This window comes from Natator depressus, chromosome 2 (assembly GCF_965152275.1).
Source record: "Natator depressus isolate rNatDep1 chromosome 2, rNatDep2.hap1, whole genome shotgun sequence".
In the NCBI taxonomy this organism is placed as follows: Eukaryota; Metazoa; Chordata; order Testudines; family Cheloniidae; genus Natator; species Natator depressus.
This window is the reverse complement of record NC_134235.1, coordinates 208,859,265-208,886,080: the sequence shown is the minus strand read 5'-3', so window position 1 is coordinate 208,886,080 and position 26,816 is coordinate 208,859,265. Positions and strand designations below refer to the sequence as shown.

The following is a 26,816-nucleotide window of genomic DNA, read 5'->3' as shown; positions in this document are numbered from 1 at the left end:
AGTAACACCCATGCCCCCTCTATTGGGGTGAGACAGTGACCCCCAGCACCCTCCCCAGGGAGTGAGGTAGTGACCCCCACACAGCAACCTCCCCTTCCAACTTCTCCCCACTGGGGTGAGAGGCAGTGACCCACATAGCAAAATCACCTTCCATCCCATCCCTATTGCAGTGAGAGAAGCATGTACAGAAAATCTCCAAACCTTGCCATCCCAGCTGAATAAGACTGCCTACTCTTCCCTTATGCCATTTTATCTCTAAAGGGAAAGAGGCTTTGATACCTGCAGCAACTTCCCCTCCATCCCATCCTTACAAGAAAAACCTGTAAAATAAACAGCAACATGTCACCTCTCCATTTCATCCTCAAGGGGTTAGGAAGAAACTGACACACAACTAGTGTAATGAGATGTCATGGAATATCAGGATTGTCCAGATTTTGCGGTCCCAGATTCAATCCCAATAGTATTATCCAGGCAGCTAGATGATCAGATAATGTGCTGGATGATCAGCTGTCTGCTCTATTTCCCATGTTTGCCTCTTCCTTGTAAAATTGTGCTAGATATGGATGTTGGATTATGGTGCTTAGTATGAGTTATCCTATAAACTACTTTTTGGTAGTGAGGGAGATTCAGTGAGGAAATATCTGGTATGGAGAAGCTGCAAATCTGGGCCCTGTGCAAGCACAGCTAGAACCCTCCTCAGCAGAATGGGCAGAAAGTTGTTGCAGCACTCGGACCAGGATCTAGATTCATCAGGTTCTTGTGGAACACAGGGAGGGCTGGCTGGGAAAGGGTAGGCAGGGAGGACTACACGCCTGAAGGTTAAGGAGGGAATGAGGAAGGAGGCTGAAATACTGGGATTTAAGGAAAAGAAATAACTTTCCCTAACCTTCTCCCAGATGTCAAAACTGTGCTGTGTATGTTTCACTTACAAACAGTTGTGCTCCGCAGTTGTACTGATATGCATTTTTAAACCATCTGATCATTATTACCACTGGTCAGAAAACATTTTTTGTGCAATACATTTTCCATTTTTCATTAAAATTTGTAGCTATCTCTAATTACTCTACAAACTGCAAAATCCTTCATCCCCAGAGAAGCAAGGTTGTAACATACTCATATTGCCATATGTCAATGTTCCCAAGCAATTTTGTATTTCTAAAGTAAAGTCAACATCTATGTTTACTATATACTATAGATAGATTTTAACTTTTCAGATGTTTTGGACCACACTAATCTCAGATATAATTTACTATATACTATAAATAGATTTTTTAGAAGTTTTGCACCAAACTAGTCTCAGGGTATGTTTACACTACGAAATTAGGTTGAATTTATAGAAGTCAGTTTTGTAGAAAGCGTTTTTATACAGTTGATTGTGTGTGTCCTCACACAAATGCTCTAAGTGCATGTAGTCGGTGGAGTGTGTCCACAGTACCAAGGCAACCGTTGACTTCCGGAGCATTGCACTGTGGGTGGCTATCTCACAGTTCCCACAGTCTCCGCCGCCCATTGGAATTCTGGGTAGAAATCCCAGTGCCTGAGGGGGCTAAAACATTGTCGCGGGTGGTTCTGGGTACATATCGTCAGGCCCCCGTTCCCTCCCTCCCTCCGTGAAAGCAAGGGCAGACAATCGTTTTGCGCCTTTTTTCTTGAGTTACCTGTGCAGACGCCATACCACGGCAAGCATGGAGCGCGCTCAGCTAACCGTCACCGTATGTCTCCTGGGTGCTGGCAGACGTGGTACTGCATTGCTACACAGCAGCAGTTTATTACCTTTTGGCAGCAGACAGTGCAGTATGACTGGTAGCCATCATCGACGTAATCCTTGGTCCTCTTTTAACCGGGTGCCTGGGCAAACATGGGAGTGACTCAGCCAGATCATTTTCCTTGTTTCGTCTCATGGTGATTCAGTCCTACCGGCAGTGCACTGTCTTTTAATCTGCAGATAGCAGAAGATGATGGGCAGTAGTCATAGTGCACCGTCTTCTGCCGAGCACCCAGGTGTTGACGATGGCTAGCAGTCGTACTGCACAGTCTGCTGCCGGCAAGATGTATAAAGATAGATGAAGTGGCTCAAAACAAGAAATAGACCAGATTTGTTTTGTATTCATTTTCTCCTCCCTCCCTCCTTCCCTCTGAAATCAACGGCCTGCTAAACCCAGTTTTGAGTTCTGTCTTTGCGGTTTTGAGTTCTATCCTTGAGGGGGCCATTCACTTTCTCGCAAAGCCACCCCCTTTGTTGATTTTAATTTCCTGTAAGCCAACTCTGTAAGCCATGTTGTCAGTCGCCCCTCCCTCCGTCAGGGCAACGGCAGACAATTGTTCCGCGCCTTTTTTCTGTGCAGACGCCATACCACGGCAAGCATGGAGCCCTTTGGCAATTAGGAGCACATTAAACACCACACGCATTATCCAGCAGTATATGCAGCACCAGAACCTGGCAAAGCGATACCGGGCGAGTAGGCGATGTCAGCGCGGTGACGTGAGTGATAAGGACATGGACACAGACTTCTCTCAAAGCCCTGGCAATGTGGGCATCATGGTGCTAATGGGGCAGGTTCATGCCGTGGAATGCCAATTCTGGGCTCGGGAAACAAGCACAGACTGGTGGGACCGCATAGTGTTGCAGGTCTGGGACGATTCCCAGTGGCTGCGAAACTTTCGCATACGTAAGGGCACTTTCATGGAACTTTGTGACTTGCTTTCCCCTGCCCTGAGGCGCAAGAATACCAAGATGAGAGCAGCCCTCACAGTTGAGAAGCGAGTGGCAATAGCCCTGTGGAAGCTTGCAACGCCAGACAGCTACCGGTCAGTCGGCAATCAATTTGGAGTGGGCAAATGTATAGTGGGGACTGCTGTGATGCAAGTAGCCAACGAAATCATTGACCGGCTGCTATCAAGGGTAGTGACCCTGGGAAATGTGCAGGTCATAGTGGATGGCTTTGCTGCAATGGGATTTCCTAACTCTGGTGGGGCGATAGACGGAACCCATACCCCTATCTTGGCACCGGAGTACCAAGCCGGCGAGTACATAAATAGTACTTTTCAATAGTGCTGCAAGCACTGATGGATCACAAGGGACGTTTCACCAACATCAACGTGGGATGGCCGGGAAAGGTACATGACGCTCGCGTCTTCAGGAACTCTGGTCTGTTTCAATAGCTGCAGGAAGGGACTTTATTCCCAGACCAGAAAATAACCGTTGGGGACGTTGAAATGCCTATAGTTATCCTTGGGGACCTAGCCTACCCCTTAATGCCATGGCTCATGAGGCCATACACAGGCAGCCTGGACAGTAGTCAGGAGCTGTTCAACTACAGGCTGAGCAAGTGCAGTATGGTGGTAGAATGTGCATTTGGACGTTTAAAAGCGCGCTGGCGCAGTTTACTGACTCGGTTAGACCTCAGCGAAACCAATATTCCCACTGTTATTACTGCTTGCTGTGCGCTCCACAATATCTGTGAGAACAAGGGGGAGACGTTTATGGCGGGGTGGGAGGTTGAGGCAAATTGCCTGGCTGCTGGTTACTCGCAGCCAGACATCAGGGTGGTTAGAAGAGCACAGGAGGGCGCGGTGCGCATCAGAGAAGCGTTGAAAACCAGTTTCATGACTGGCCAGGCTACGGTGTGAAAGTTCTGTTTGTTTCTCCTTGATGAAACCCCCCGCCCCTTGGTTCATTCTACTTTCCTGTAAGCAAACCACCCTCCCCACCTCCCTTTGATCACCACTTGCAGAGGCAATAAAGTCATTGTTGCTTCACATTCATGCATTCTTTATTCATTCATCACACAAATAGGGGGATAACTACCAAGGTAGCCCAGGAGGGGTGGTGGAGGAGGGAAGGACAAGGCCACACACCACTTTAAAAGTTTAAAACTTTAACACTTATTGAATGCTAGCCTTCTGTTGCTTGGGCAATCCTCTGGGGTGGAGTGGCTGGGTGGCCGGAGGCCCCCTCACTGCGTTCTTGGGCATCTGGGTGAGGAGGCTATGGAACTTGGGGAGGAGTGTGGTTGGTTACATAGGGGCTGTAGCGGCGGTCTGTGCTCCTGCTGCCTTTCCTGCAGCTCAACCATACGCTGGAGCATATTAGTTTGATCCTCCAGCAGCCTCAGCATTGAATCCTACCTCCTCTCGTCATGCTGCCGCCACCTTTCAGCTTCAGCCCTCTCTTCAGCCCGCCACTTACTCTCCTCAGCGTGCCACCTCTCCTCCCGGTCATTTTGTGCTTTCCTGCACTCTGACATTGTCTGCCTCCACGCATTCATCTGTGCTCTGTCACTGTGGGAGGACAGCATGAGCTCAGAGAACATTTCATCACGAGTGCGGTTTTTTTGCCTTCTAATCTTCACTAGCCTCTGGGAAGGAGAAGATCCTGTGATCCTTGAAACACATGCAGCTGGTGGAGGAAAAGAAAAAGGGACAGTGGTATTTAAAAAGACACATTTTATAGAACAATGGGTACACTCTTTCACGGTAAACCTTGCTGTTAACATTACATACATAGTACATGTGCTTTCGTTCCAAGGTCGCATTTTGCCTTCCCCCAGCATGTGGCTAGCCCCTCCCCCCTTCCCCTTCCCCATGGCTAACAGCGAGGAACATTTCTGTTCAGACACAGGCAAACAGTCCAGCAGGAACGGGCACCTCTGAATGTCCCCTGAAGAAAAGCACCCTATTTCAACCAGGTGACCATGAATGATATCACTCTCCCGAGGATAACACAGAGAGATAAAGAACGGATGTTGTTTGAACGCCAGCAAACATACACTGCAATGCTTTGTTCTACAATGATTCCTGAGTACATGCTACTGGCCTGGAGTGGTAAAGTCTCCTACCATGGTGGATGGAATAAGGCTGCCCTCCCCAGAAACCTTTTGCAAAGGCTTTGGGAGTATATCCAGGAGAGCCATGAATGCCAGGGCAAATTAATCATTAAACATGCTTGCTTTTAAACCATGTATGGTATTTTAAAAGGTACACTCACCAGAGGTCCCTTCTGCGCCTGGCGGGTCCGGGAGACAGCCTTGGGTGGGTTCGGGGGGTACTGGCTCCAGGTCCAGGGTGAGAAACAGTTCCTGGCTGTCGGGAAAACTGGTTTCTCCACTTGTTTGCTGTGAGCTATCTACAACCTCCTCCTCATCATCTTCCTCGTCCCCAAAACCTGCTTCTGTGTTGCCTCCATCTCCATTGAAGGAGTCAAACAAAATGGCTGGGGTAGTGGTGGCTGAATCCCCTAAAATGGCATGTAGCTCATCATAGAAGCGGCATGTTTGGGGCTCAGACCCGGAGCGGCCGTTTGCCTCTCTGGTTTTCTGGTAGGCTTGCCTCAGCTCCTTAAGTTTCACGCGGCACTGCTTCGGGTCCCTGTTATGGCCTCTGTCCTTCATGCCCTGGGAGATTTTGACAAATGTTTTGGCATTTCGAAAACTGGAACGGAGTTCTGATAGCACAGATTCCTCTCCCCATACAGCGATCAGATCCCGTACCTCCCGTTTGGTCCATGCTGGAGCTCTTTTGCAATTCTGGGACTCCATCAAGGTCACCTCTGCTGATGAGCTCTGCATGGTCACTTCTGCTGATGAGCTCTGCATGGTCACCTGCAGCTTGCCACGCTGGCCAAACAGGAAATTGAAATTCAAACGTTCGTGGGCCTTTTCCTGTCTACCTGGCCAGTGCATCTGAGTTGAGAGTGCTGTCCAGAGCGGTCACAATGGAGCACTCTGGGATAGCTCCCAGAGGCCAATACCGTCTAATTGCATCCACAGTACCCCAAATTCGACCCAGCAAGGCCGATTTCAGCGCTAATCCCCTTGTCGGGGGTGGAGTAAGGAAACCGATTTTAAGAGCCCTTTAAGTAGAAAAAAAGGGCTTCGTCGTGTGGACGGGTGCAGGGTTAAATCAATTTAATGCTGCTAAATTCGACCTCAACTCCTCTTGTAGACCAGGGCTCAGACACATTGCATACATTGCAGTATATAGTAAAACCCTGCTAATTCTCCCATAGTAAACCTATTAATTCTGGTAGAAAATCTCATGTTCTCTCCTATGTTTCAGCAAAGTCTTAAAAGCCGAGAGCCATAATGATGCTTCATGTTGCTAAGACTTAATTGCTTTTATAAAATATAACATGGTAATTTACTGGTATGGTATACCATGAAAAATCACAATTAAAACTACGTTTGTCAAAATAAATGGACAAGTTACATTTTTTGATTGAGTAGTTGTGTTTTTTTAAATCATGTTTAATTACTTAGGGTCCAATCCTGCACAATTTATCTGTGTACATTAATATTCATTGTGTATAGTTAAGCTGTATATGTGTTTGCAGGATCTGCACTTTATTAATCTTCAAGATTTGATCATCTACAAGGGTCTGCTGGTCATTAGCAAGAATTAGTGTGGTGGTTTTATTCTGTCCCAATCCTGCCCTTGAGAATGCACTACTTGTGCAGTGGTGTTTTCCCCCAGATATGTAGCAATGTATCTATTTAAAGAACCAAATATGACAAGGATAAGAAAAACTGGATTAAGAGTATATACCATAATTGTAGTTGTCGTCTTTTTATCAATTTAAAACAGAAGCTTCCGGTTTCACCTCTCTACTTTAGACCAGAGGTCTCAAAAGTCCTGGCCCGCGGGCCATCTGTGGCCTGAGAACCTCCCCACTGCGGCCCGCGTAAACTTTTAAAAAAGTGTTGGGTGGAGGAGGGGGCAGGAGAGATTCACATGCCTCTCCCACCCAGAAGAGAGGGGGGAAGTGTTGGGTGGAGGAGGCGGGCAGGAGAGATTCACATGCCCCTCCCCCCCGGAATAGAAACCCATGCAGCCTCGCTGCTGGCTCTGTCTGCTTCAGGTGCCCCCCCCCCCCCACAGCTCCCATTGGCTGGGGGAGAAGGACAGAGATACCATCACTAGTTGCTGGGCAGAGTCAGCCATGGAGGCAGCGTCACTAGTCGCTGGGCAGAGTCAGCTGGGGCGGCATGCGGCCAAAGGAGCGAGGTGACATTGTTGGCCTGCTGGGAGATTTGAGGACTGGCACTGGCCCTAAGGTAAATTGAGTTTGAGACCCCTGCTTTAGACCATATTGTTATTGCTTGCAAGATCTTTACCCACAGGGATGAAGTCTGATAAATTAATTTTGTTATCAGGCAATAGAAAATCAGCTAAAGATATGTGGCTTTAAGAGGGATATGGATGTCTCAGTGTTGTACCTTGCTGGACAGTAAGTACAATTTATATTACTAATACAGAGGGGTTTTGTATTTAATAGATCCAGATGACACTGTGTATGTTAGTTTTTTGTAGTGTTGTGTGTGTCAGATATTTTGTGAAAGTTATTTATATTTGAAGCACACAGTAAATCATACTTACACAACAGATGGTGGACCAGGTATAAAAATAGAGAGAAATAGTGAAATTTTGCTGACATATATAGGCCAACTAATTTCACAGTTAAGTAGTTAACTGCCTCAGCCATCGATGTAGATCCAGCTCCAGCCGTGCTTGAAAGTACATGAGTTCACAGAGCGCTCTGCAGGACCTTCTAGTACAAGGAGAGAAATCAGGTTCCATAGGCTGCTCTTCGCCTGTCTGACTAGCTTGTAAAGTTGGGTGGGAGAAGCAGAAAGAGGGCAAGCACAAGTTGAGAGTACAGGAGCATTGTTGGCTAAGAACCTGCCTATCTGTATGTTGTCCATCCCTCACTTCCTGAAATGGCCCTGGAGTTCCCAGGCATGAGAACAATTCTCTGCTATCTAGAAAAATAGTAGGATAGCTATAGTGGCTTCTTTTACTACCTAGTGTCAATTGTAGAATCATAGAATCATAGAATATCAGGGTTGGAAGGGACCTCAGGAGGTCATCTAGTCCAACCCCCTGCTCAAAGCAGGACCAATCCCCAACTAAATCATCCCAGCCAGGGCTTTGTCAAGCCTGCCCTTAAAAACTTCTAAGGAAGGAGATTCCACCACCTCCCTAGGTAACGCATTCCAGTGTTTCACCACCCTCCTAGTGAAAAAGTTTTTCCTAATATCCAACCTAAACCTCCCCCACTGCAACTTGAGACCATTACTCCTTGTTCTGTCCTTTGCTACCACTGAGAACAGTCTAGATCCATCCTCTTTGGAACCCCCTTTCAGGTAGTTGAAAGCAGCTATCAAATCCCCCCTCATTCTTCTCTTCTGCAGACTAGACAATCCCAGTTCCCTCAGCCTCTCCTCATAAATCATGTGTTCCAGTCTCCTAATCATTTTTGTTGCCCTCCGCTGGACGTTTTCCAATTTTTCCACATCCTTCTTGTAGTGTGGGGCCCAAAACGGGACACAGTACTCCAGATGAGGCCTCACCAACGTCGAATAGAGGGGAACGATCACGTCCCTCGGTCTGTTGGCAATGCCCCTACTTATACATCCAAAATACCATTGGCCTTCTTGGCAACAAGGGCACACTGTTGACTCATATCCAGCTTCTCGTCCACTGTAACCCCTAGGTGCTTTTCTGCAGAACTGTTGCCTAGCCATTTGGTCCCTAGTCTGTAGCAGTGCATGGGATTCTTCCGTCTTAAGTGCAGAACTCTGCACTTGTCCTTGTTGAACCTCATCAGATTTCCTTTGGCCCAATCCTCTAATTTGTCTAGGGCCCTCTGTATCCTATCCCTACCTAGTGTATCTACCACTCCTCCCAGTTTAGTGTCATCTGCAAACTTGCTGAGGGTGCAATCCACACCATCCTCCAGATCATTAATGAAGATATTGAACAAAACCAGCCCAAGGACCGACCCTTGGGGCACTCCACTTGATACCGGCTGCCAACTAGACATGGAGCCATTGATCACTACCCATTGAGCCTGACAATCTAGCCAGCTTTCTATCCACCTTATAGTCCATTCATCCAGCCCATACTTCTTTAACTTGCTGGCAAGAATACTGTGGGAGACCGTGCCAAAAGCTTTGCTAAAGTCAAGGAACAACACGTCCACTGCTTTCCCCTCATCCACAGAGCCAGTTATCTCGTCATAGAAGGCAATTAGATTCGTCAGGCATGATTTGCCCTTGGTGAATCCATGCTGACTGTTCCTGATCACTTTCCTCTCCTCTAAGTGCTTCAGAATTGATTCCTTGAGGACTTGCTCCATGATTTTTCCAGGGACTGAGGTGAGGCTGACTGTAGCAAGTAGCCAGAGATTATGGAGAAATGGGAAGGAAAGGGAGAGATACCACAGGAGCTGGGAGGGGTCAAAGACACCAGGAACCTGATGGGAAGAAGAATGACCGATTATTAGGTGATGTGTTAGGATGAATATTTTGATAGGGTGCCATAAGGTATAGGGTGCAGAAAAGGGGACACTTGAAACTTGTTTAGAGGCTCACTTTGAATTTCTGATTAAGGACTCATCCAGAAATTGTTGTGCTCCTGGCTACAACCTCATAATTGCACCTAAGAATACTTGCACTGTGCATATCATGTTTACACAGCTACGTTAGCATAATAATATAGGGCCAGTTTTTAAAAGGTATTTAAGTATCTAAAGGTAAGGATATGTACCTACAGGGATTTACATTGATTGCCCAGATTGATTTCAATGGGAGTTAGGCGCAAGGGGCCAGACTTAGGCCTAGATCCTCAGAGGTATTTAGGCTCCTAACTCTAATTTATTTCAGTGGAAGTCAGGAGCCTAAATAGTTTTGAGGATCTTGGTCTAGGTGGTTTTGGAAATCCTACTCAGCGCTTATCTGTAACTTTGGGTGCCTGAGGACTTCTAAAAATCTGCCTTATCCTCTGAATTGCACCTAAAAGACTCATTCCCTGAATTGCACCTAAAAGGCTGTGCTACTGTTTGAAAAGAAAATGTATTGTATATTGGTGCTGAAAAATTATTAAAATATATAAGTTAGAGAGAACTTAAGACATTGAAAGTATAACTCAATAAAGATATAAGCCATTTTGAAAATAAAATTAGTTTAAGTATAAAATAATGGAAAAAAATTAGAAGATGCATCTATGATTGTAGAAAAAGATATGTGATATTATTTTTTATTATTTGATTAATAGCAGGTGATCATGTAATTAAAAATTATTATGCATACACATAAGGGTGAAGAGTTAAGTCTGCATGTAACCTTACCAGTTGTGTTCCTGATTTTGGAGTGATAAATGTGTAACCGTAGTCCTCTTGCAACAGTTTTTGCTCTGGAATAAAAAGAACAGATCAGATGGCAGATATAGAAATGATCAGTATGCTCAGCAAGGGATCGTTTTTCCCATTCCAATGTATGCAGTCCTTGAACCTCAGCCAGTCTCAGTATCAGATGATATCCCCTTATTTTTGACTTGACACAATGTTCTGCTGGCTAAACTAAGAAGATGAAAAATAAATTATTAAAATCTGTCAAGCTAGAGATGAAATTATATTTTAAAACCAGTGCTATTAAGGGGACATGAAAAAATGTACCTTTGAACACTGAAAGCTGGAAAGAAATGCTGGAGGCCAAAAAGGATGAGTTTGTAAAAGACATGCAAAGGCTGGAAGGCATATGTAAAGGGACAGGCTTTTTTAAAATGTGAAAGGAATTAATCTCTACTTGAGGCCATTTAAATGCCTTAGTACCAGAAAGAACAGAGCAAAAGTTGAGATAGTTAAAATGAGCATATTATTAGGGAGGAAAGAAAGTGAATTAAAATGTAGTTTATAAAATTAAGAGTAGTGCAGGAAGCGCAAAGACAGTTCCTCTGCTAAGAGACAGTAAAGAGAAACTTCAGCTTGATGGACTGTGAAATAATGCAGGATTTGATAAATAAAACTATATAAAAGAATCATACAATAGCCCTGTAAAAGAGTAGTGTAAATATGAAGATCCTGATCCAATAAACACTTACATGCTTTATTTCACTACTTTAAATAATCTATTTACTGATTATTCACAGTCGTAAAACATGTGAATAAGTGTTTGCAGGATCATGTCTATGGATTATTTTAAGGAAGGCTGATTTACCAAATTAACAAAGGACTATCAGCCTGTATTGAACTATCTAGTCTTCAAAAAACGGAAGAGCATAAACCCAGATTAAAGGTATGGCTATGCTTTGAATGGGGGTGCAATTCCCAGATCAAGGAGACATACCTGCTAGTTCTGATTGAGCTAGCACACTAAAAAGTACATAGCATTGATGGTGTGAGCAGCTAGCTGCCCCAAGTACATACTTATAGTCTCAGATGGATACATACTCAGAGTAGCTAACCTCTTGCACCACTGTGGCTACACTTCTACTTTTAGTGCACTAGCTTGATTAGAGCTAGTGCAGGTATGTCTCCTTGAGCAGGGATTGAGCTGGGAATCACACCAGCTTGTAGTATAGATGTACCCTTGGCTGGGATGATTTAGATCAGTGGTTCCCAAACTAGGGGCCCCTGGCGTGCTGGGCCGGTTTGGTTACCTGCTGCATCCGCAGGTTTGGCCGATTGCAGCTCCCAGTGGCCGCGGTTTGCCGTTCTCAGCCAATGGGGGCTGCCGGAAGCGGCATGGGCCGAGGGATGTGCTGGCCGCCCTTCCCGCAGCCCTCATTGGCCTTGAACGGCAAACCGCAGCCCGTAGGAGCCGCAATCGGCTGAACCTGCAGACGCAGCAGGTAAACAAACTGGCCTGGCCTGCCAGGGGCTTTCCTTGAACAAATGGCACTCCTAGTTTGGGAACCACTGATTTAAATAGTGTTGGTCCTGCTTTGAGCAGAGGATTGGACTAGATGACCTCCTGAGGTCTCTTCCAATCCTAATATTGTATGATTCTATGATCCTACCCTAAATTGGTGGAGTATGCTTCAAGCAGATTATTTTTAAAAGCAGGACTAAGCAGAGGTGCCTAGTTTTATCTTTCCTCTTTTCTTTTTCCTGGATAGGGAGCAGTTTGCATGAAAGATTGCAGAAAAATCAAATTCTAAGTTTTACAGTTAGTTCACAAACAAATCAATTGGCACTTTGGGCTGATGATGTGATGTTAATCGTTTCTGATCCTATTGCTTCCTTACCAAACACAGGTCTGATCCTGCAACTTGATCAAGTCTATTTACAAAATCTATTTTAAGATAAATGTCATAGAGGAAATAAAAATCCTTTATGGAAGTGAAAGATGAGGGAGAAGCAAGTATTACAAGAATTATTGGGCAGCTCAACTTGGGTTTTCTGGTGAGGAAAGTTTATTGTGATTTATATTACCCTAGTGACCTAAGGCCCCATTGTGTTAGTTGCTGTATAAACACAAAAGAGACAGTGCCTGCCCCAAGAAGCTTACAGTCTAATTTATAACAAGACACACCAAGTGAGTGTAATCAAAAAATAGGAGGGAATGCAGGAGAGAGGAGGAGTGTAGCAGTAATCATGGCTTCTTCTTTGAATGATGTCCTTGTGGGTGCTCTACTTGTAGGTGTGGCCGTGCCCTTGTGCCTGGGATCTGAGATCTTCATCAGCAATGCCTGTTGGACTGCACATGTACCCCTCCCGCTTCTTGCGCTGTGAGCAGGATGCAGATATATCACTAATAGGTTTCAGAGTAGCAGCCGTGTTAGTCTGTATCTGCAAAAAGAAAAGGAGGACTTGTGGCACCTTAGAGACTAACAGATTTATCTGAGCATAAGCTTTCGCGAGATACAGCTCACCTCATCGGATGCATCCAGTGGAAGTGTGTGTGGTGGCACCCATTGTTTCATGTGCTCTGTGTGTATAGATCTCCCCACTGTATTTTCCACTGGATGCATCCGATGAGGTGAGCTGTAGCTCGCGAAAGCTTATGTTCAAATAAATTTGTTAGTCTCTAAGGTGCCACAAGTCCTCCTTTTCTTCTTACTACACTAATAGGTAAGTCACTATCTAGTGAGATAATATGAGAAGCAGGGTCTGCAGTGGATTCCGTCCCAGAACAAAGGCGGTAGAGAAGGAACTGGGAGTGGTGCAAGAGAGAGGCCGTCAATGCCGATCCCATTCTAGCTATCCAGACAGAGGTGGAAACCCCTAGACTTATTTGGACACAAAGCGTATTCATCAGCCATGCTCCAATTTAGAATCTCAAACTACGAAGCTCTCATGACTAAGTATAATTACTTAAACTACTTCAAATTGGAGGAACTCTGCCATGACCTACTGGAGGCCAAGAAAGAGCAATTCCAGTCCCTAATATTGGAAGGACATTTCCTAGCCCGTACAACCCTATGAGCATTGTTAGACTATGCAGACACCACTGCCTGATCCATCGTGACTGCATCATGGCTCCAACTCTCGGGTTTTCCTAAGAAGGTACAAACCACAGTAGAAGACTTACCTTTTGAGAGCCAGAAAATATTCTCAGAGTGCACGGATGATTCTCTGCACTCCCTTAAAGACTCCCAAGCCACACTCCGCTCTCTCAGAATTTACATGCCAGCACCAAAGAGACGGTCCCAACCACAGGAGTACATTCCTCAACAGCACTGTGACACCCAGCGCTGAAGACAAAGGCCTCCTACCAAATGTAGACAGCCCACTCCTCAAGGGGCTACCTCTCAGAAACCCCCACTGAAGCAACAATTTTGAAGTGTGGAGGCCCCAAGAAGCCTCCCCCTCTTCCAGTCATTCCCACCATCTTCAACGTTCCACCAGTTTGGTGACTGACCAGCTCAATTTTTCCCATCTTGGAGACTCATCACTTTGGACAAGTAGGTTTTTAAGATGATCAAGGAAGGATACTTCATCCCCTTCCTAACTATCCTGCCCCACCACCCCCTCTCCCCATCCCTTTTCAGGGACTCCAGTCATGATTCCATTCTATGGGGAGAAATAAATCATCTTATGGAATGGGGACCCATGGAACCAGTCCCTTACCAGCACATGGGGCAGGGTTTCTACTCCCACTATTTCCTGAGCTGGAAGAAATCTGGTGGCTGGCAACCCATCCTGGACCTCCGCAGTCTAAAACAAGTTAGTCAAACTGCATGCTTCAAGATGGTTACCCTCTCCACTACTATTGCAGTACTGAAACAGGCGGACTGTTTTTCAGCCCTCGACCTCCAAGACGCATACTTTCATATTACAATACATCCTGCCCAAGGGGATTTCTCTGATTTGTCATGGGTGATGACCACTACCAGTACAAGGTACTGCCATTTGAGCTGTTCATGGACAGCACCTCGGTTGTTCGCCAAGATTCTTGCAGGAGTCACTGCCTACCTAAGGAAACAAGGAGTTGTGGGGTGAGAAAAACTGCTTAATCTAGATGTTTCCCAGTCTAATAGGGTTGAGAGTTTAGACTGCATGCTTATATTTTCTTTTCTTTTGGTAACTACTCTGACTTTTTGCCTATCACTTAAAATCTATCTTTGTAGTTAATAAATTTGTTTGTTTATTCTACCTGAAGCAGTGCGTTTGGTTTGAAGTGTGTCAGAGACTCCCCTTGGGATAACAAGCCTGGTACATATCAATTTCTTTGTTAAATTGACGAACTCCTATAAGCTTGCAGCATCCAGTGGGTATAACTGGACACTGCAAGACGGAGGTTCCTAGGGTTGTGCCTGGGACTGGAGATATTGGCTAGTGTCACTTCGGTTGCACAATCCAAGGAGCAGCTTACATGCCAGAGGCTGTGCATGAACAGCTCAGGAGTGGGGGTTCTCACAGCAGAGCAGGGTAAGGCTGGCTCCCAGAGTCAAGGATTGGAGTGACCTAGCAGATCACCAGTCCAGATAACACCAGGGGAACGTCACAAATGCAATACAACAACCGGAATTAACTGGGACACAGTTGGATGCCATACAAGCCAGAGCCTTCCTACCACCTCACAGAGTCTCGTGTATGGTATCCAGTGCACAGATTTGCTCCCAGATCTCTGCCAGAACATGCCTCCAACTTCTAGGCCACATGGCAGCAGCCATTTCCGTGATCAGTCATGCAAGACTACATATTCGATGTCTTCAGGCATGCCTCTGTACAATATATCTTCCCCACAAATACAGCATCCACAAACTTTTATCCATGCTGATGAGAGTCAAGGACTCACTACTTTGGTGAACACAGCCTAACAATGCCTTTGTTGGAGTTCCTTTCCTCCAACCACCACTGACCATGATCCTAACAACTGATGCCTCCCTAATCGGTTGAGGAGCGCATCTCCATGATCACACACACAGTGCAGGGCAGATGGTCGTTAACCCGAATCCACCCTACACATCAATCTCCTAGAACTACGAGTGGTCTGCAGTGCCTGCCGATGTTTCCTCCCTCCACTCATACCATCAGAGTCATGATGGACTATCTCGCCTGCATGTATTACATCAATAGGCAGGGTGGATTGAGGTTTCACTCTTTATGGTCAGAGGCACTCAAATTGTGGAACTCGTGTATCCAACACAACATCATCATTTTAGCAGCATACCTTTCGGGACACCAGAACACCACCATGAACATACTGAGCAGGAGGTTCTCCCACGATCACGAGTGGGAACTGGATATGTGAGCACTTCAGCCCATCTTCAACCGATGGGGATTCCCCACCATAGATCTTTTTGCCACATAGCACAACGCCGGCTGCCCTCAGTTCTGTTCCAGAGTGGGACTGGGACATGGATCTCTCGGAGATGCCGTTCTCAGAACATGAGATGCCTTTCTTTTATGCCTTCCCTCCATTGCCCCTCCTATTCCAAATACTTTGCAAGATACAGGAGGATCAAGCTCATGTCATACTAATAGCTCCAACATGGCCACAGCTTACCTGCTCCACATGACGGTATGCCAAACAATCTCTCTCCATCTAACAACGTGGCTTCTTTCACAGGACATAGGATGCATTCTTCATCACAATCCACAGATGCTGCATCTCAAAGGCTGGCTCCTCCATGGTTCTGGGATTCAGAAATAACCTGTTCGGATGCAGTCAAACAGATACTTTTGAATAGCAGGTGTGACATAACTAGATGAACTTACGTTCACAAATGGACTAGATTTCAATGCTGGTGCTCCTTCCACCAAGGCGACGTAACATGCGCTCTGCTACCACTTATCCTGGACTACATGCTACACCTTAAAGAATCAGGATTATCCACCAGCTCCATTCAGGTACACTTGGCAGCAGTCACTACTTTATACTGTCCCATAGATGGTCGTTCCGTTTTTACACGTCCACTTACGAAATGTTTTCTGAAGTGTCTGCACAATCTTTGTCTCCACATAAAAGACCCGATCCCTCTCTGGGACCTCATCCTCACCCTAAGTCTCTGACTAAACCCCTGTTTGAACCAATGCCAACCTGTTCTTATGTGCATCTATCAGTGAAAATGGCCTTCCTTGTTGCCATCACTTCCGCCCGACGAGTTGGCGAAATCATGGCCCTTATGGCATATCCACCATACAGACTGTTCTATAAGGACAAAGTTACACTATGCCCGCATCCAAGATTTCTACCTAAGGTTCCAACGTCTTTCCCTCTCAGCCAACCAATACACCTTCCTTGCTTCTTCCCGAAGCCTCACAGTAATCAGTTGGAGGTGGCTCTACACACCCTAGACGTGAGACAAGCATTATCTTTTTACTTGGACAGGACTAAACCTTTCCGAAAACCACTACGATTATTCCTCTCCAACACTGAAAGATCCAGAGACACAGCCATATCTAAACAACGCCTTTCAAGGTGGATCTCGCAATGTATACGTTTATCTTACAAACTCCACAAAAGACAACCTGCTACCACAATCAGAACACATTCCACATGTTCATTGTCCACTTCAATAAGTTTTCTCAATAATGCCCCCATTGTGGAAATTTGCAAAGCAGCTACATAGAATCATAGAATCATAGAATATCAGGGTTGGAAGGGACCCCAGAAGGTCATCTAGTCCAACCCCCTGCTCGAAGCAGGACCAATTCCCAGTTAAATCATCCCAGCCAGGGCTTTGTCAAGCCTGACCTTAAAAAACCTCTAAGGAAGGAGATTCTACCACCTCCCTAGGTAACGCATTCCAGTGTTTCACCACCCTCTTAGTGATACATGGGCATCAACAGACACGTTTGCCAATTACTATGCTATTATGCACGATGCCACATACGGTCCTATCATCAACAGTAAATGTTGCTCCGAAGACCCAGCCTTCCAATTAGGGGCACTACTTGCTAGCTGCTTATAAGTGGTGCACCCATAGGGACATCACTCAAAGAAGAAGAGAAGGTTACTCACCCTGTGCAGTAACTGAGGTTCTTCGACATGTTTGTCCCTATGGGTGCTCCACTTCCCAACCTCCTCCCCTCTGCTTCGGAGCCAAAAACATATACTTTGCAGCAGGGAAGGAACTGGGGGTGGTCGGACTGCACAGAGATATATATATACGCCTCACTCACAGTGTGACGGGGGCGGGGAGGTTGCGCATGTGCGGTATGACAGGTGCTGCAGCTGAAGATCTCCAATCCCAGGCACAGGGTGGCGCTGCCACACCTAGAAGTGGAGCACCCACAGGGACACACATCTCGAAGAACCTCAGTTACTGCACAGGATGAGTAACCTCATGTGTTTACATAGCCCAGGTAATTACATGACCTATATTGAGTACAACATCAATTCTTAATGAGAATTTGGTTTAGAGAAGCAATATTTAACACTAGAAATATCAGGTCTGCTCAGAAATATGTCCATCCATTTATTGGGTTTCAGTTTTCCATCTTTTCCTCTTTAGAGCCATGTCTGGTGGCTCCAGGCCACACCTTGAGTAACAATTTTCCCATTGGCTTGGTGTCCTCCCAAATTGCAGAATTCTCCTCATGTGTCATAAGCAGTATTTCTGGGAAAAGCAAAGCAGCTGGGATTCCTGCTGTAATAATAATTTTTTTTAATTAGTTTTTTCTTTGGAGAAGTTGAATTCAGTTTAGAAAAAATTAAGATTTTATTTTCTTTACAAATGAGTTTTCTTTACTACTTTTACTACTTTGGTTGATTGCACTCCCAAGCACTGATCATAACTACACTACCACTGTCATATTATTCTGTATGTCTTTTTCTGTTAAAGGCTCTGTAAAATTGTTGCTTTATAATGTTTGTATAGTATAATTTGACTGAAGATTAAATTATATTTACAGAGTAATTAATAAATATTGAAGTTGGACAACTTTTTTTTCTTCTCAGTGGACTAAAAGAAGTCCCTAATCTGTCACGATTTCAGATCTTAAGGTATTTGTGGCTTAACAACAATAAGGTAATAAGACATTTTGTTAAAATATGAATACTGGTATCTAAAATAAATTTTTATTACTACCTAATACTTTTGCTATTATAAAACACTACCACCACCACGTTCTCCTCCTGGATTTTGAATGAAACCTGCTCCAGTAGGTGTGCTCAGAGGCCATCTACCAGATCATGACCCGCATGTGACTTAAGTCTGTCTTTCCCTGAATGCCTTTATTTCCCTGGTTCGTGAATTACTCTGGGGCTTAGATGGAAGACAGGCATCTGGATGCCTAAAGGGAGGAAGTGGTGAGTGTGCCCAGAGGCAGAAATTTCTGCACCTAGGGAACTTTTACCCTGAAAATGTAGGTGCTAGGTGAGTTTAGGCACCTACAGTGTACAGTGGGAGCTCTGTGGCTTGAAGTGGAGGCAAAACTGGGTTTTAGTCACGTAAACCTGAGCTTTAGGCACCTAAGTCTGAGGTTAATGCTTAACTACTTTTGTGGATATATGCCTTACACCCAGCGCCCTAGGGCGGTATAATGAAGATTATACTACTTAGTGTATCCCCTATGGGCTTTGAGGCAATGTTGTAAAGTAGTCAGGACCCTCAGATGGAAGGTCTGATATAAATGCAAAGTATAACACCCAAAACCAAAATATTTCAAAAATCAGCTAATTGGCAACAAAACCAGGTCATGCCCTTCCCTGCCCTTATCAAATGCAAATCTGCACATTTATTCACTGATCTTTAAAAAAATGAAAATAACTATCAATTTGCACTGAAAAATTGATAACCCATAGTAGTTTAAAACATTTAAAACTTTTTTATAAGTTACTGTTCTGTAGTTCACATGATTTCTGAATGTGCTCAGTATCTGAGGACTCTGTGTGCAGCAGTACTTGCTAAGATAAGTATGCAGTTTTGTGAAGAACAGAAAAATTAGTATACATTCCACATAACTTAGGAGTGCATGGATTTCTGCTGCCTCAAGCCAACATTAATGATAAAGCATCTCATGTCAACTCTGTTGAAAGACTTGTAGTTATTCAAATGTTGAAAAACTCTTTTAATTATGGAGACATAAATGAGCTGAACTAGTTCATGGCATTACTGTACGAGGACATGAAGTGTGAGAAGATTGGGCTTCTTGATGACCAAGCAAAATTGAACCTGCTGATCAAGAAGACAAAAAGCAGACTCATTTGTCCATATTCCCCATCTTCAAACCTAAACAGTAACAAAGACTAAATTAAAAACAATGAGGAGTCCTTGTGGCACCATTAGAGACTAACACATTTATTTGAGTATAAGCTTTCGTGGGCTAAAACCCACTTCATCAGATGCATGGAGTGGAAAATACAGAGGCAGGTGTAAATACACAACACATGAAAAGATGGGAGTTGCCTTACCAAGTGGGGGGTCAGTGTTAATGAGGCAATTCAATTAAGATGGAAGTGGGCTATTCTCAACAGTTGACAAGAAGGGGTGCTACTGCCAACAGCAGCTGAGAAATAAGGGTGGCAATACCATACCATGCTACCTGTAGTTCTGCACTGCTGCTGGTGATGGTGCTGCCTTCAGAGCTGGGCACTCAGCCAGCAGCCACCACTCTCCACTCTGCCTTCAGAGCTGAATGCCCAGCCAGCAGCTGACACTCTCCACTCTGCATTCAGAGCTGGGTGGCCAGCAGCCGCCAGTCTCCGACCACCCAGCTCTTAAGGTAGTACAGAAGTAAGGGTGGCAATACCGTGACACCCCTACAATAGGCTTGTGAGTCAGGACCCCCAGTTTGAGAAATGCTGTGGAGAAATCATACATTTTTCATGAGTTGGCTACAGCATAAGTAGCAAATTTGCTATTTATACTGTGACCAACCTGCAAAAAATGTGTGATTTCTGTGTGATTTAAGTAGACCTCTACTTATATGGAAAAAATAAGAATTCTCATAGGCTGAGATTTCATCAGAGGATAAAATAGATGACCCTCGAGGTTGCTATACATACAGGTTTCACTATAATTATAATATGTGTGGGTTTGGAAGTCTAACTAAACTTTGAATGTTTTCAGGAACCTAGAACAAATACATGCTCCCTCAGATCAGTTGGTGCTGGTGTAATTTTTAATTTGGATGTTGAGTTTATTTTAAGGATATTACCTTTGAGAATATTCTTAAATCAACACAGAAATGTTATGTATTATGCGAGGAGATTCTTCTCACAATACGAGTATTTCAGCTGAACAAAACTTCCCAAAAGCTAAGAAAGTTTAATTGAGCACCAGTATTTTTCACTGAAAATGTGTTCCAAAATACAAAAACTAAATCAGAGTCTGAACGTTCTATAAGGATGTTCTATAAGGTTATTCTGTATGTATTTATCACACATAATGAATATTATTGACAAGTTTTCAGCTCTCAAAGAAGTCCTAAAACAAGGGACCATTTTCAATGAAACAGGAAAAAATACTTCTTTAAAAATACACAATTTATTAATATATAGTTCTCCAAAATTAAAATTAGACTGACAGGTACCTGTTTCCGTAATTCTCATATTTCAGATCCAGAAGCTAACATTCTTGATCAATAATTATTGCTTGACAGAACTCTACCTCAACAATAATGAGCTCATAGATATAGCAGGTAATGTCTTACATTTCAAACTTTAGAGCAAAAATGTGAAGTTTTTTTCTATGTATCAGCAAGCTAAGTGAGTTTGATTTAGGTGGTCTGTAGTCAGTGACTGACTGATAGTAGCTGAAAATAACATCCCCCAGTCTGTAACAGCATACACAAAAATGATGTTTTAGGAACAAGATTTATCACATTACACTTGAGTGGTTATACAGTGATATTTAGGGTCAGATTCAGCCATGATGTAAGTAGGTACAGCTTCATTGTATCTACTTCAGTTAGGGATAAATTTGCCCCTTACTGTTATTAATTGTTATTTTTGTTATTAATTGGCTATTTTAAAATGTAAATAGTAGTGTAGTGGGGTGTCTTGCCCTGTAAGGGCCGGAGGCATGGAGCTGGCCAATGCCATACAATTAGTCCTCCCTGCCAGACCTGGGATGATGTATGGGATTTAATTAGAACCAGCTGGATATGGAGGAGCTGATTCCCCTATAATGGGCAGCAGAGCGATAGAGGGACTGGTCTGAGACGTGGCCTGGTCTGAGACGAGGCAAGACCAGACACGGACGGCACCAGGGGAGTTTGCGGGCTGTGCCCAGCTTAAGGCTGGAGGGAAGACTTTTGTGTTTATTTTTTGAATTTTAAGTTAAACCAGACCCTGAAGAGGGCTGTTGTTATTAGATTTGTAAAAGACTTGAGGAACCAAGATTGGAAACTGAGGTGAGGGGCTGCTTGCAGGGCTGCTCTGAGGCCATGGGGTGCTTGGAAGAGGCCACTTGATGACAAGTAGGTTGAAATAAACAATACTAATTTAGTAAGACTGCATTTATATTTTTTGTTAAAAGTGAACTGAAAATATATTGATTCTGGAAGCATAGTACACCATTTTGGTGGAAAAAGACATGCCATCGAAATACATTTCTGATCTAGTATGGCAAGTTCTCTTATTCAAATGAATATGCAAGATTTGCTGGTCAGACAATTCATAATTAATTAAAAGTACCCTTTGGAAACCATATAAATGTATATGATAGTAAACTGACAAGGCTGACAGACATACCATGAAACGAAAGGATAGTAAAGTAAAACATTGTCCCGTATGTAGTATGTCCGCAAAGGCTCTGCAATTTCCCTACCAGTATAATTGTCACTTACATTTAAAGTACAATTGTACTCTGTGAAGTTACTCTGGAAAACTGTCTTCTTGTGAAGCTCCATCTTTATCTCCCAAGGACTTTTATTTCAGTTTGTCACAGAATCTGTCCCTTAGTATTTAAAAAAATTGTATATGTTAATATTTTATATCTCGCTTTATATAATGTTAGATTAGAGAAGGAAGTTAAATGACATTGGTTAGTATTTGTGCGACTTATGGGAAATGTGAATCTTTAAGAAGGGAATGGGAGGTTGTTCCAAGCATAGGGGGCAGTATGGAAGAAGGTAACAAGATGTGGGAGAAAGAAACAGCAAGTCTGGCTTCTCTGGCAAAACAAAATGGGTGAGGGGTAAGGTTGCTGGGGGTTCGGGCTCTGGGATGGAAACTAATTTCATGTCTTAGTAACATAATTAACGGAATGGGGCCGGGGATGAGAGGTTTGGGGTACAGCAGGGGGCTCCGGGCTGGGACCAGGGGGTTTGGAGTGTGGGAGGGGGTTCTGAACTGGGGCAGGGGGTTGGAGTGTGGGAGGGGGTGCAGGCTCTGGGCAGCTCCCTAGTCCAGCTCCTAGGCCAGGGGTCGGCAACCTTCAGAAGTGGTGTGCCGAGTCTTCATTTATTCACTCTAATTTAACTTTTTTTGAAGGTCTCTTTCTATAAGTCTATAATATATAACTAAACTATTGTTGTATGTAAAGTAAATAAGGTTTTTAAAATGTTTAAGAAGCTTCATTTAAAATTAAATTAAAATGCAGAGCTCCCCGGACCAGTGGCCAGAACCCGGACAGTGCAAGTGCCGCCTTTGGCACGCGTGCCATAGGTTGCCTACCCCTGTCCTAGGCAGAGGCATGGCCAGGTGGCTCTGTGCTCTGCCTCCGCTCGCAGGCGCTGCCCCCGCAGCTCCCATTGGCTGCGGTTCCCAGTCAATGGGAGCTGTGGAGCCGGTGCTCAGGGAGGGGGCAGTGCACAGAGCCACCTGGCTGCACCTCCACCTAGGAGCCAAGGGACATGTCGCCGCTTCTGGGAGCCGTGCAGAGCCAAGTAGGAAGCCTTCCAGCCCTGCGCCAACCACATTTTTAATGGCTCAGTCAGCGGTGCTGCCCAGAGCCATCAGGGTCCCTTTTCGAACGGGTGTTCCAATAAAAAAATTGGACATCTGGCAACCCTAGTGAGGGGAGTGACATAGTCTGAGTAGGCAAGTGGGGGACTGGTGGTGACTTTTTTTTTAAAAATGTAAGATTATTTGAGGTGGAGCTAATGTTCAGAGGGAATTGAGTTGAAATTGGTTAATATGGAGCCTGTGAGGCAGAGGTGGTAATGGGGAAGGGTGAAACTGGTATGATAGGGTGGGGATGATAGATGATCCAAGATAGATGTGGCTATCAAGGGAAGAAGAAGGCAGTAGAGGTTGGATGTAGATTTTTGAATGTGAGGGTGAGGGAGAGAAGTAGGTGAGCAGGGATCGGAAAGAAAGAGATGAAGATGCAAATTCTGTGAATAGAAAAGAGGAAATAAGGGATGCAAAATTTCTGGGATGAGGTAGAGAAGGAGGAAAAACAAGGAGTAGAGTTGCTGAAACAGAGGATGAGTGTAGTGAGTATGAAAAGTGTTGTATGTAGTTGATGAATAATTAGGATGTCAAACTAAATGTGTAGCATAGCAGAACAAATTAGCAAGTCAAGGTAGTCAGCTATGGTGAGAATCATTTATTATAATACATTTTATTTCAGGTGCTCTGAAACATTTGCGTGCATTGCAGATCTTGTTGCTTCACAACAACCAGCTGAAAAACCTTGACACAACAGTGAAGGAACTAAAGGGAATGATAAGTCTGCAGACCCTAAGTAATGTGTTACTTTCTATTATGCATAGCTGCAATCAGTAACATTGGAAATTAGGGAAAAAACAGACATTTTTATAAGTAGGAATGGAACTAAATCATTCAGATGTCCAAGATATTTTCCTCCTCTTTTCTTCAGAGTAAATGGATTCTCTCATACAATAATATTTTTTAAATTAAGCATACCAATATCTGTTTTAACTAGTATAGGCATTTTGATATACTGTGTGGAGTAAGTGGTAAATGAAATAACCGTAGTCTCTGAAATTTCAAATTACCATGAACAAGACAGTGCTGGCGCCACTAAGTTGTACTGTGTGAAGTAGCCTCAAGGGAAGTAGGATTATATGCTATTAACCTATTGAAAATGAAAGTATAAGCAGTCTTTCTCCATCTTTCCTAAAGGAATGTTCTCATAGATCATACCAAGCTCTCAGAACTTTAAGAAACAGGAAACTAATTTCATGTCTTAGTAACATAATTAATGGAGGTGTATAATATCATCAACCCCTAGCTTATGCATTCAAAAAGCTGGATGTTTGATGGCAAGAAATAAAAAGGTGGCTTGAAAAGTACATTTTTAAACCTGAACCTGAAACTGAGCCAAGAACTGAAAAACAAGTCAAGTGTTATAAAGACAACATACCAGTCAAATTATTGTAAGTTATTCTATTATGTGTAAAATCTAAAAATAGACCTCTAAAAATGAAGTTGTTTGAAACAATTGGACAAAAGTTGGACAGACATCCCATTTCTCAGTGGTGCTGTCAGTTGGATTTAGTGTTACAGCGAAAGCAATTAACAGGGAGTTTCAACAAGCACAAACAGTTTGCTTCACAGTATTGTGAAACAAACAGTCATAGCAAGAATTCAAAGCAATGTTCTAATGCTGAAATGATGCCTACATCAGTCATAATGACATGATAATGTAGTTCCCATTGGTTCAACCACTAGCAAATAAAAATAAAAGCTAGAACACTCCAACTTCCTCTGATACGAAATTTTATTCTTGTTTATGGATACAGGAAAAAAGTCCATTTGATAGGGGAAAATACTATTGCACTATACAGTATATACTCACTGCACTTTATAACCCATACAAGTCAAGAATATTATATTAAGGTGATAATGAGGTCTCACATTATGAAGACTATTATTTTAATGAAATACAGTATACTACCCTTCATTATCACATTAGTAGCAAATGACTGTCAAATAAATGAACAAGAATACATTTTTAAGCAGTATCCTTACTTCATAAATAATATCGGTTTGCTTACTTGCTAATTTGCAGCGTTCAGAAATTTGAACTGAGCCTACCAGTCTTTAGTGTGAATTAGCCAGATTCTGTGGCTATCCTTTATCAAATATTCTTCTTATGAAATAAAGATTACTTTAGGAATGAGAAGATACCTATTATTGCTAGATGGTTCTCTTTTATTGTTGGATAGTCCAATTAAAAATAAAATTTACTCAGCACCCTTCACGTAACATCTGGACATATAACATCAATTTAATATTAAGCACCCATGTGGGGATTATTATTTGAGCAGCCCAATAAACCGTTATTGTTCATCCAATAGCTACGTCAGTTGCCAAAGTATCCTACATCCCTCCTTTAGGGCTCGTTTTTACCTTTTAGACACGGCCCTACATTGGACATGGTATGCAGCTGCACTTCTGCAGCAGTTCATGGAAAAAGTGTACCTCCTGAGGCTGGCTTTCTTGCCAGTGCACCCTTTCAGGGGAAGCAGCATGTGCAGTGGAGGGCATGGTCATGGCCTCAGTTCATCCCCACCCCATCTTTTTGGCATACAAACTCTTTGTGTTCCCTCCAGTGTTCTGCTGTGCCAGGGCCAGCCACAATCTGGCTTGGGCTCAGTGAAAAAGACTGACTTAATAAATGCACCTTTCACTCTTCCAGAAGATCACCAGACTCAGGTTCTTGCAAACAGAAAGAGGCAACAAGTTCCATAAATATGAGTCCTCAACGGTACCCAGCTGCTACTTCTAACTAGGTGGTTCTTCTTTTCTATATTTGAATCATGATAGTGCCTATAGGCTCCAGCCAGGATAAGTTTCCCATTGTGCTAAATTCTAAATGAACAAGATAGACAAGCCTATGGCCACACCGAAACTGTGTGGTGGAGCCAAGGAACTGAACCTAAATTTCTTATACAATGATACGATGCTGATGGACAGAGCACCTAGAAAGATTTATTTTTGGAACTGGCAACAAAATAGTCCAGCTGTTCTCAAACAAGATTACAGGAACCAGAGGGACCATATTGGTGCCTGGGTGGTGAGGGAGGTGCCTTAGTGTCTTTCGTAAATGGGAATTAGGTACTTAGCTGTCATTTGTGCCTTTGAAAATCTCCCTTTCTGAAGCCCCACTCCATTCCAAAATGATATTACATCAAATCCAAAACTAAACCAAATTTTCCTAAGGCTTAGGTGCTTCTGGGATTCCCTTCCTAAAGAGCTATCTCTCCCAAACAATAGCATTCATTTTATTCACTAGTGTAGGTTTATGAGCTATATATAGTGTTTTAGAATGTACTGACTGAACTCTGCAGCAGTAAGAATGGAACTCTATTACTGCCATCTTGTGGTTCTCCTAATACAATTAAATGCAGTGATTAAAAAATAATAATTCTGATCTAAAAAATCATCTTACCAGGAGCATAAGAAGAATGCAGATATTTCACAGCGCTCCCCCCACCACAAAATATTATAAACACAGTCATTTCCAGCATGAAAAAGACCAAATATCCATTCTCATATCCTGCCTATATCTATGGGCCCCCAAAACACAACTGGCCAGTAGCATCTTTCCATAACATAAGAGAGTGTCTCCTCACCAATCCTGTCTGGCAATTGCTTTATGCCCTGAAGAAGAAGGATTGACATCTTATAACTTTCTAACCTGTGTAGAACATCTGCAGATTCTTTCTTTATTCAGTTAAGTGAATAATCCTTTATGAATCTCACTAAACTGTTTGCCTCAATATCTTA

The 26,816-nt window shown here is 43.6% G+C and overlaps 1 protein-coding gene across 1 annotated transcript in view; it reads left to right on the top strand.

Moving 5' to 3' along the window:
* LRRC72 (leucine rich repeat containing 72) overlaps positions 1-26,816 on the top strand; it is a 47,532-nt gene that overhangs the window by 1,078 nt on the left and 19,638 nt on the right. The window contains exons 2-5 of the mRNA XM_074943540.1: positions 7,152-7,225; positions 18,129-18,198; positions 20,731-20,812; positions 23,692-23,805. Coding sequence (XP_074799641.1) covers positions 7,152-7,225; positions 18,129-18,198; positions 20,731-20,812; positions 23,692-23,805 — 340 coding nt within the window. The remainder of the gene's footprint in view (positions 1-7,151; positions 7,226-18,128; positions 18,199-20,730; positions 20,813-23,691; positions 23,806-26,816) is intronic.